The following is an 11,278-nucleotide window of genomic DNA, read 5'->3' as shown; positions in this document are numbered from 1 at the left end:
CCTCCTCCTCCTCCTCCTCCTCCTCCCGCCGCTCGCGAGCTGATGCAACAGCGTGCCCGGAAGCGGCGCCCCGCCCCTCCCGACGCTACTTCCGACCAGCGGGGCGTCGCCACGGCAACGGGGAGGGGCGCCGCCGCTGATTGGCCGCCGCTCCCCCGTCCCCGCCCACCCTGCGTTCCCGCCAAGCGGCGGGGCGGCCGTTGGGCGGCGGCCGTCGGGCGACCGCCCGCTGAGGGGGCGCGTGCGGGTTCCCTTCAGGGGAGCGGCCCCCCGCGGCGGGCTGCGGCCGTCACCTCATCCCGAGCTGTTTGTCCCACGGGTGTCCGGGGAAGGCACCGGAGGGGCGGCCGCACCCTGACAGCTTGCAGGCCGAGGCTGCGACTCCCCAAAACCTATCGCGCGCTGACCCTGCCTCCCGCTGAGGCGTTACCGACCGTACGGCGCAGCCAAGCAATCACTCAAGGCGGCCGTAGCTTCTGCCTCTACTTGGTTTTATTGCTGTCCTTTAAAATAACAGTTCTTAGGATACCGAAGGCTTAGTCTCTTAAGACAAACAAAAGGAGATGGTTTCAAAAATTAAGACAGTTAATCCTCTCAAAACAATAACAGCCTTCCTGCTCTTAAAAAAAATAACACCATCCATGCTTTACTACATAACAGTTAGATAAGGCACAGTCCATGTCCACCTGCGTATGAAGGAAAAGCCAGCTGAAGCACTTCACACGCTGCCATTTGGTACCTGAGTTTAATACAGCACAACTCAAAAGCCCTTAGTGAACAACACAATCGGAGTCCTTGTCACGGCTAACCACTGACCATGTCAAAGCACTTTTGACTCCCTGAGTCACTGAAAGGTAAGAGGATATCCTGAAGTCAACACCATTAGTTTTACTAGTAGCCTGTTGACATCCTCATATACAGAAAGTTCATACACATATATGTACAGAAACATTCATAAAGTCGATTTAAAAATGTTAATCTGTGACTTGTAACTTAGTTATAATGTTATTACTTTTTAAAGAGTTCAATACATTATCATAAGCCTTGGTATCTAGATGTCTTAACTCATCCAGTAACTTAATAATAGACTGTTTCTCTCCCAGTGTGTTTTTCCAGATGAGAAGCATCTGATAATTTTGCTCTCTTATGTCATTAGGGTGGTCATAAATAATTTTATCAATATCATTCTCCTTCAGGTGAGTTCTCATAAGCCACCTCCATTTTTTTGGTGGTACTCCATTTATAAAAGCCCAAAAGCTATCTCTCAGTTCTGAAAGAAAAAAAAAAAGATCAGGTTAGGTTCTAAAACACAGATTTTTTGATAGCTAAAAATACACGTGCTTGTACTAGTTTTTAGCAAATATATGCATAGACCAAATAGTGACAATGAAGTTAGCACCTAAAAAGGATAACAAATAGGTTTCCTACTCAAAGTCTTCTTACAAAAAAGCTAAAGGGACCAGTCTACATATCTTAATCTTTAAGTAGCCTCTTAAGATAAGATAACATTCAGTAAAGGTGTTTTTGGCGGAGATTTCATTGGCCTTCATGTCTTTGTTTACTCTTAACAGGGCTCTTCAATGGTAGGGCTGTTACCACTTCGCTACACTATTAGTATAGGTTTGCCACGCTGAGACTAGTGTGAGCAAAGCCTTTCACCTGACATCCAGACACATCAGCTTGCTGGCTATGGACAGATGTGCAGGGATTCGATGCTGTCTGACACTTGAGTGGACATCCGACAGAAAGACCTGCTGCTCTGACCTACATCACAGTCATTAAGGTAAATTCCACTGCTGGAATAGAGACTTGTTTAAGAACAAACAAAAAAGGTAACTCAGAACTGTACTTATTCTTAAAAGCATGGCTGCATTATAGTCCAGTGCAGAAAAGTCTTGTTTTAAGGAAGAAAAATCCACCACAATGATTACGACTTACTTTCTTAAATGCTGTAACAATCCCATTTCGGTGTATTTTACAATAAACTGAAAGCATTGTAGCTTTAAACAATACTCATTAGCTTCCCTAAACTATTCCTTGAGTAAAGTTAACAGGAGAAAGCAAATTACATTCCAAGTATTGTCCATTTCTGTAATACTTACCCTTTTGAGAGAGATCTTTAACTATTATTTGATACTTCGGTTCTTTTACCTGTAATATGAAGTTGGAACATTACTCTAGCAGATCAGAACACTTTATTCACTTACAGCAATTATTTCTGAGCCACTTTCACAACACATAGAAAGGAAAGTAGCTTTCAGGCGATAAAGAAAAAGGGACAAACCTTGAAGCCTAAAGATCGTTCACTGGCATGACAGAAAATTTCCAACCCCTTACATACCATACCAGTACTTCACACTTGTATGACTGGTATCCCAAGTTTCCATTTGTTACAGTAGTGCCAAAAATTACAGGACTGCCCTGGTCCTCCTTCCATATGGAAAAGCATCATGTAACCCACTGCTTTCACAATACATAACCCAGTACAGTGAGGAGCAAGGGGGGCAGTTTTCACAGCACAACTGAAAATTAAGTATTTGAATAAGTAAAGAGAACCACATGCTGAGAACAGCTGTGATACTAGCTGGTAAGTGAAGCAAAGTAACACATTTACCGCTATTACAAAAGACTGACTTCTGTATAAATACTGAAAGGGAAGATTGAGAGAGGAGTAGCAGATTAAATGAGGGATTAAAGTTTGCTTTCCCAAGATATCATTTTCCAGACTCTTCTATTAAATCTTTAAAGTAAAGCCTCCTCTCTCCTATCATTCTGCCTGAAAACAGCATCTATAACTCAGGTGATAGTTAAAGCCTTAACTGAGATTACATACCTATCAGGGAACATATGCCGAGAACTTTTCCACTTACCGCATGATTTGCTGGCATCATACCACTTGCCACTTTAAACCAGGCATTTGGATGAAAAGTAGGATTCTGCCTTGTTTTTGCTGACAGCGAAGACTCTTTGAGCCTCTTCCAAAACCTTTCTATTTGGCACCTCAAGCTGCTGGGCAGAATGGTGCTTCTCTCAGAAAGCCCATCACTGTTATCCTCTGGTGATTCGTTTCTCACTTCTGAGTTAATGCTGGTACGTGCTTGACCTTCTGGGCTCTCCTCAGACTTCTCATTCTCTGTGCTGGCTGCATTATTTGCAGCTGTCTCCACTTCAGATAAAATGAGACTTTCAGTACTGCCCTCAGATTCCTGTAAAGAATAAGAACACATTCTACTTTTAGAGGATGTTTCATAGGTAGGCTTTAAAGGATGGTCTAGAAGAAGGAAAAGGAATAGTTTAAGTCACTGGACGTAAGAGAAATTATAGGAGATCTCATAACTTGGCAGAGTTACAAATATGCAAAAGTTACAGCCTTTACAGATTTGGACTTCAAATGGCTTTAGTCTAAATGCTCCATCTTGCTGGCTGTTCCGCTCCCAGTAGACTGCAGGGTAAGGCTCACAAGCTACCTCCATAACGAATGAAGAAAAGCTTTTGTAATATCTTCAGTGGTGTGTATTAGTGCTTGTTCCTCTCTAAATATGGAAGAAACGGACCCCTTCTGAGGCAGAAGAGTACGAGATTACACTGCATGCTGCACCTGAGCTGACCTCACAGCCTGCTAATGGGAGCCTTCTCAAAGCTTTTGCTAAGCTGATATAGCACATCAGCTTCATGCAAATCTACTAGCTTCCCCCCCTCCCCAAATTAATTTTTCTGTCAAATTCACAAAATAAATCAGTCCAAAGAATCCAGTGAGCACCCATGCCTATTGGGTAGCTTTAGTGAGGGGGCAAAAAGAAAGAAGCGAGATAGCTACACCATTTTTGGCATTGTCAATGCATCAAACAAGCTTATGCCATGGGGTATAACTTCACTTCAGGCTGATGGTGACCTGTTAAGTACAGCATAAGTACCAACATCTCCACTGTATACTGATGTAGAACTACTTGAAAGTCAGCTAGTGTTGAAACTGGAAAGTTTTAGGTGGTTTTTTTTTTTTTGGAAGGCAGAAAGTGAGAGCCAGTATTGATTTTCTTCCATTGAGACTTGTATTCATTAAGGTGCAATTCCCTCCCATGTAAGCCAGTGTGTTTTCTTTGTTTGTTCAGGGTCAGTGACCTTCATGTGATGCAATTATGTGACTGACAGCATGCATAGGCATGGATGTGAGAGGAACCATCCCACTCATCACCCATGTAGTTGTACATCATTTTCATTGAATCCACTCTCTCTCTTTAAGGGTGGAAACAGGTTAGGTCAAGTTGCTCTTACTTATACAGCATAGTTTGTAAATAGGTAATTTAGTGACTGAATATTTACAGCATGACTAGCTGCTGCTCTATTTTGAAAGGAAATAAAGTCTCTCTATATATTTTCTACAGCAGTGGAAGTTCACTGGTACTTCTTTGGAAAGAACAATACATTGGTGCCCAAAGGCCTGGTCTCAGGACTGAATCAGTGTAACTCTCCTTAGCAAATACTTTTGCTGAATCTGCACACTTGGAGTACTCATGGTATGTTGTTATTGCAGCTCAGGTTTGGGACAATTATTTCAAAGCTAAGTGTCACCATACAGTGATTTGTGATCACATTAGTCTACTGAACTTTTATTCAAAATAAGGAGATGTTATATTTGCCTATTCCTATACTACAACGTTTTGATCAGGTTTTCTGTCATGTTCCTTCATCAGCTTCTACGAATATACGAAGCGCTGCAAATCTGGCCAGGGCGTAGGGGAAGGCACAACCCAACAAAACCCAATGGGTGATTCAGATATCTGAGCCACTTATGGACCTTAAAAAAAAAGAGAAGAGTTTAAGGTGATGTTTTTAACAGATCTTGCAAAATTTTTTTTTCTTTCAGTCTTCAAATATTTGTGAAATAACTAAAATGCACTTTAGTTATTTCAAGTGTCTAACTAGTAGGTTAGACAACAGCTCTGCATAGGGTGAGTAGGACTTGTGTTGGGTGTGAGACAAGGCAGGCAGCAGGGAAAAGAATGTGTTGTGTGCCCAGAGGGGAATTTGGATGCTTTTTTTAGATTCTCATTAAGCCTTTTTTTAAAACAGCCTGGTGTTATGTCTTATTGACTATAAGAGTGAGAATGTAGCTCATTTCTACTTTGCTGTACTATTAGGAATTAAACTTCTAAGTAGAGAGGCTAAAAACAAATGTGGCAGTAAGTCACTGACAAGCAAAGCTTCTCATGCTGTGTGTTGAAATCTAGAATTAAAATTAATTCTAGAATTGTTTTTGACTACAGAAGGCAAGGGAGAAACTAGCTTTAAAAGTAGAACATGTGCCAGCAGCCAAGCTTAACTCGGTAAACCCTTTCCAGGGACATGCTCCTGAACTGGCATGCACTGAGCCCAGAACCTCAACCTGTTGTTCTTGAGGAGAATATTGTCTGTCTTATGGGACAGTCTAGGACCAGGAAGTTAAATTGTAAGGTCCCGGTCTGTGGCTTACAACAAGAAACTAGAGGCAGAAGACCCAGTCACTTTTGTCTGCTATATCATAAGAAATAATCTTATGAACAAATAATCTTGTATCCAGAAAGCAAGGAGAGCTACAACATCAGTGTGTGGGAAACTTGTAGCCAGCATTCACTGGGGAAAAAAAGCATGAAGCAGCAAAGAGGACTACTTGGATCAAGACATCATTTGGAGACAGTTTGAAGTAAAAGCTAGCACTTCGCTTAATTTTTCCTACTTTCAAAATATTCTGGCAACAGGCACTGGAATGTTTGCAAGGAAGTGCTGGAAAGGCCAGCTGCAGTGGATACATGCAACTAATGAATACATCAGGCCCTTGTTAGCATCCGGCCCTGTATGAATCACAGCCTGTTGTATCTTGGGAACACACCCTGCCAGAGGTGTGCAACAAGACAAATCAGAGCTGTGTAAGAGGTACAATTAAGCAATATTTTAGTTGCTTGCACAAAGCTTTGTGAGGTTAAACACTTGAACCATTATACTTACCAGACCTTTCTCTGCATCTCTACTTTTTGAAGCAGCTGGAAAATAAGATAAGTGTATCAGTAACTTACAGAAATTGCAGCAAGTTGCCTGGCTGAATTTGTACAAGTTTTACAACATGAATCAGAGTTAATACAACCAATTTAATTTTCTTGAACTGTATCACAACAGTACTATCCTCAGCTTCCACTAATAGCATGCAAACATTGTTCCCTCATACAGAGGACAGATAGATGGTTTTACTTAATAAAATATAGACCTCAAGATGCTGTTCAGCTTTTAAGCCTCTCTCCCCCCTCCCCCCCAAAAAAGAGAGAGAACCCTATGATTCCTAATGCATTCATGGGATATTACAATTTGTGCCTGCTTTTGTATTGCTTTTACTGCAGCACAATCAATAAGCCAAGTTCTGAACAAAGTTTATTGTTCAAGATTTAGAACTATTTTCAATATTATTCTTGTCTAACTAAACTAGTTGCAAAGATACTTTATTATACAGTAATGGAAAGAAAAGGTTCTCCCCCCCCCCCCCCCCAAAGAAAATATGTCTATCTTCTACAACTAAATGCAGTGAATTCACACAAGACTTATCAGCTTGGTTAACATTCGTGTTTAAGAGGTTGAAGTGAAGCCAAGGAAGTGATTTTAAAGGAAAAAGGAGAAAAACCCTCCACAGACAAACACATCAAGTGAAATAAATCAATGATCTAACTAGTTGCTGCTTCTTGCCCCATTCCTCTGAACTTGCAGATATTTTTCCTCAGTGTTTTTAGCTTGTGTTTTACCAACAAAATTCAAGTAGGTAGAATTCCTTTAAAGGACCTTAAGCTAATCTTACTTTGAAGCTAAGGCATCTGTTCAGTGAAGTAAGCAATCTCATAGTCAAGCTTTACATATTTCATTTACTGAACATAATTAGTCTCCATCTTATTTCAGTTAAAGAGGTTCCCTATAAAGCAACACAAAAGATGGGGTAGCCTCAGTGCATGCCTTGTCTAGTTTGGAAAGTTTATGGATAGTAAAGACAATTACCTTTATCACTCTTCAGCTTTCTAAATATGAAAAAGAACAGCAGCAAAATGAAAAAGACAGAAGCAGCTACAATAACCCAAATAAAAGATGCATTTCCTGCAAAAGAAAGGAATAAAAATGAATGCTTGAAGCACTGAAGCAGTCCACAAACAGCAATCCACAAGTATTCTGAAGTGCAAGAGTGATAGTCTTAACTCTTGCTCTAGAGAGCGATCTAGATTCTGCTCTAGTGTAACAACCCAGCTTCTGTCCCAGGAAAGTCACTGTGACTGTTAGCCAACCTGAACATGTAAATACTGGTTCACATCACACACCGCTGTCCCAACAGCAGTTAGGGCTTCTATATAGAGCTGCAGTACAACTTCTACACGGCTTTCAGAAGAAAAGCACAGAAAAAGGAAACAAGCATGCAAAAAGATGGAAAAGAGATTCATTTGTTAAATTATCATTAATGCAAATTTCTTCCCCTCTGGTCTGACAGGAGCTACCCACCAGCAGGGTGAGTACTTCTCTTTGTGGGTACTTCTCAGACCAAGATGAAACACGGAAGAAGCCATTTTACTATCTGTAACTTTAAATAGCATCACTTGTTACAACTTTGACAACCCCGGCGATACATGTAACGCTTTTCCCACCAAGGCATTCTTTTGCTTGTGGCAAAGCTTAAGCTAGTAGGATGGTTTGTCGCTACAGCCCCTTTAATAACTTGTCTTCAGCAAATAATTTCCAGATTGAAATAGAGAAGCTCTTTAAATAAGTCACAGCAGTTCAAGCCTCTATTTTACAGGCTGCTTCTTTGTCATTCACTGGAAGGCAGGGGTCAAACAGACCAAGCTGAGAGGTAGTTATGTACCAGACCTTGACCAGGTAAACCACATCCGAGGTCCATCGTAGCATTGCAATTCTGAACAATTTCTTTTCCTTCTGGACACCTGAAGCAGATAAGACACAGTTGTATCTACATTTCCAAAAAAGATATGCAGTTCTGCTCAGGCCTGTTTTCAGGTAGAGCTTAGAAACACAAACAAAACATGCATAAAATGGTATTTTGTTAGAAGTGCATCTTTAAACAACTTAAGATACTACAAGATTAAGCAGCAGCAAAGCAAGTTAAAAATTTACATATGTTAGCCTCTAAGCGGGGGGGGGGGGGGGGCACCAGTAGTTGCATTATTCAAGCATAGTTTCCTTTAACAGGTGGTTCTGCCTCATGAAGTTTTGGGTTGGCTGCTACTGAAAGCTACTGGAAAGCTCATTAAAGTGTGTATGTGGGGAAAGTACAAATCTAAAGACATGACAAACGTGTAAGCATACAGCAATAAGCAACAAGCATAACAGTACCAAAATCCATATCTTTCTAGGTCTCAACCTTGTATACTCTAAAACCTAAAAGCATGAATAATGCCATTGGCTTTAGAGAATTATTCACAGGTTAATAATGTATTAGGTACGGCATGGATGGGCCCTAGTTTTCATGTTTACTAAAACAGTTGCTTATATTCATTATTGCACTTACTTTGTACTGCATCTCTGACATATTTCACAGCCCTCAGCAGGGCAGAAGTACCCTCGTTTGCATTGACATTCAGTATCATGCGTCAGAGTGCAGGTCCTCAAAGTTATTTGATCTAAAAATAAAATATAAGTTACCAAAAAATAAAAGTTGCAGCTCTTCATAATTGTGCATAAATTATACCCTGGTCATAAGGGCAGTTTATTTTTTCAGTGTTCTCAACAACTGGAAGTGCAGAAACCAGAGGATCAGGCTTCCCACATTAAACAAGGTGTACAGGAGTTAAGATACCAAAGTTTTGTTCAGTACCGTCTTTGCACTGCTTGCATGGCAAGCATTCTTCCAAGCCATTTGCATGAGCAGTATAGTCTTCTCCTTCAGTGCAAGAGGCGCATCTTCCTCTCACATGTGAAGCATTGCAGTGCTGAGCAACGTAAGTACCTGTGGAAGAGGAAAACCAGCAGCAGCAGCCTCAAGCGATCATTTAACATGTGAAGGAGCCTAACAGGTTGTTACAACAAAGTAATTTTGGTCTAAGTTCATTCAACTCCTCCTCCTCGCAAAGGAATGGTGCTCTGTGTGAATTGATTGGCACAATACCATCAGGAGGCATGTTCTGAGCTTGCAGCTCAGACATGAGCAGTGCTGACCAAAACAGCCAGCCTGGCCTTTGCAGGGATGCACAGAGCTTCCTGGGGACTCGAGAGAACCGAGTTGTGTGTTGCAACTTGGAGAGCCACCAAGGTGTCCAACATGGAGCCTCCTTGCCTGAGGGGGCAGAATGGGCACAGGGAGGATTGCTTACAAGAGTGTTCAGTTTGAGGTCTCTTTAAATATGACCCATAGCCCTGTGATACTATCCAAGAGCAGGGTGCTTCTTGGCACGAGTCTACGTTAACTCTGCACACATCAAATCAGGCGGGATCAGAGCCAAAATGAAGTTTTCTATGCCAGTACAGAAATATCAGAATTCCCCAGGGCCTGCTCTTCGTGCTCACTAACTGCCATTACAAACCGCCTTTGAACACTTCATCCTCAACAGCCAGCAGAGGTTATGACGCACTGCCAAGGCGCCTCTCCCAGTCATCTGCTGTTGCGCAAGGGACTCTTGCTTCAAAATGGAGCCCAGCCTTAACAGCACCAGAAAGCCAGCACAGCTTCAGACAAGCTTAAGTTTTCACCATATACAATGTAAAAAAGCAATAACGACACAATCATCTCAAAGGAGGGAAAACAAAACGAAACAACTCTTATCAGACTATAACTGTCTGAAGCATTACCTGCTGGACAAGATTTGCAGCAGTAACCTTCATGCCAGTATTCTCCCTCATCACACTCCTCTGCTCTATTTCCAGGGATCATCAACAGTGTAACCTACAGCAAAGACAGACAAGTGTTTTACAAGTGTTTTCCAGTGACTCATCTTCCCCCAACATGATACCATCTCAGAGAGATGTTCCTGCAAAGACTTGAAAACGTTCAGATGTTCATAGGAAGCCACAAAGGAAACCCAAACTAATTTCTGCTAAGTATTCAACACAGAAGTAATTACAATCACAAAGGATGGGTTAGAGCAGCAGGATGCAGTCTAAGAGAAGCAGCAAAATAATTTTAGGAAGCCACTGCCGCTGACCCCCAACTCCACTTACTTTAAATCAAATCTCCCCTCCCCCTCCCGTTAATAATTCACCATAAGTGAACTTCAGAGGCATTGCTATTAAGTAAGGTTTCTGCCTTGCATAAGCAAGGCCTGCAAGGTATTCTCGCTTTTCTTTCTCCCAATCTTTTTAATTCGGAAGGGTCAGTGTTAGTCTTCCTTCAGCAAAATGGAGGAAACGCCCAACAGTCTTCAGAGAACATTTATTGCTGGCTTTAATATCCTAATCAGAAAAAGGCAAGTTGAGTCATGAACAAAAATAACTTACTGTAGCCACAGGAGCATTAAGTAGGTCCTTTTTTTAAAAAAAAAAAAAAAAAAAAAGCTGTAGAAATCTCCATGCCTCCTAGTAAACTTCCAGGAAAGGAACATGAAGCAGCAATGAGAATCAGATGACCAGCCTGTAATGCACCTGGGGCTGCAGTGCTCCACATAAGGCAAGCACAAAGATCCCAAATGCAGCAGGTTTCAGGCCACAACTACAAATCAATTAGAATTAAAAACACATACATACAAAACACGGTGGAAAAACAAAGGCAGGGACGAGAGGAAGGGAAAAAAGCAGAGCTCCACATCTGCCTAATAAGCGGCTAATCGCTCTCGGCAGGGAATTTCAGAGCTGAAAGCCAGATACACGTATTCTCCCCTCCGCGCTTCCGACGCGATCTCTGCCCGATCTCTTTTCAGGGGACCGAAAGTCTTTTCTTATAATCGCGTGGTTTCCTAAGCCACAGCTTTTGCAATTAGATAATTGGAGTCCTATTAAAGAACTCACTCCCGACCTGTAATTTTAATTTTCACGAGGAAAGAAAAAACAGCGAAAAAGAAACCAAGAAAACCCCAGCACGGTAGCTGCTGCTCCTACGTGAGCCCGCGGAGTCACCGTGCCCCGTTGCAGGACTCGGGGCCGCGTTTCCCTCCCGCACGCCGCGGGGCCGCTCCGCTGGGCTTCCTCGCCCCTTTGAGACTCAGGGCGGGGAGCGCTGGTGACCGGGGACCCCCGAAACCTCAGGGAGCGGGAACAAAGGCGCCGCCGCCGCCGCCGCCGCCTCGCCCCGCGGTCGGAAGCGCGCCGAGCCCCGGTGCCAAACGCCGCC

At 42.4% G+C, this 11,278-nt stretch overlaps 1 protein-coding gene across 1 annotated transcript in view; it reads right to left on the bottom strand.

Annotated features, from left to right (window-relative positions):
* Positions 1-533: 533 nt before the first annotated feature.
* LOC112972388 (tumor necrosis factor receptor superfamily member 6-like) overlaps positions 534-11,278 on the bottom strand; it is an 11,199-nt gene continuing 454 nt past the window's right edge. Inside the window, exons 2-10 of the mRNA XM_026078852.1 lie at positions 9,805-9,898; positions 8,834-8,965; positions 8,528-8,639; positions 7,870-7,943; positions 7,012-7,107; positions 5,983-6,017; positions 2,871-3,206; positions 2,103-2,151; positions 534-1,270 (exon numbers count right to left, since the gene is read on the bottom strand). Of these exons, the coding sequence (XP_025934637.1) occupies positions 975-1,270; positions 2,103-2,151; positions 2,871-3,206; positions 5,983-6,017; positions 7,012-7,107; positions 7,870-7,943; positions 8,528-8,639; positions 8,834-8,965; positions 9,805-9,898 (1,224 nt within the window). The 3' untranslated portion in view covers positions 534-974. The remainder of the gene's footprint in view (positions 1,271-2,102; positions 2,152-2,870; positions 3,207-5,982; positions 6,018-7,011; positions 7,108-7,869; positions 7,944-8,527; positions 8,640-8,833; positions 8,966-9,804; positions 9,899-11,278) is intronic.

This window comes from Apteryx rowi, unplaced genomic scaffold (genome assembly GCF_003343035.1).
Source record: "Apteryx rowi isolate R43461 unplaced genomic scaffold, aptRow1 scaffold_49, whole genome shotgun sequence".
NCBI lineage: Eukaryota > Metazoa > Chordata > Aves > Apterygiformes > Apterygidae > Apteryx > Apteryx rowi.
The sequence above is the reverse complement of the archived record's forward strand: the minus strand, read 5'-3'. Positions and strand labels throughout refer to the sequence as shown.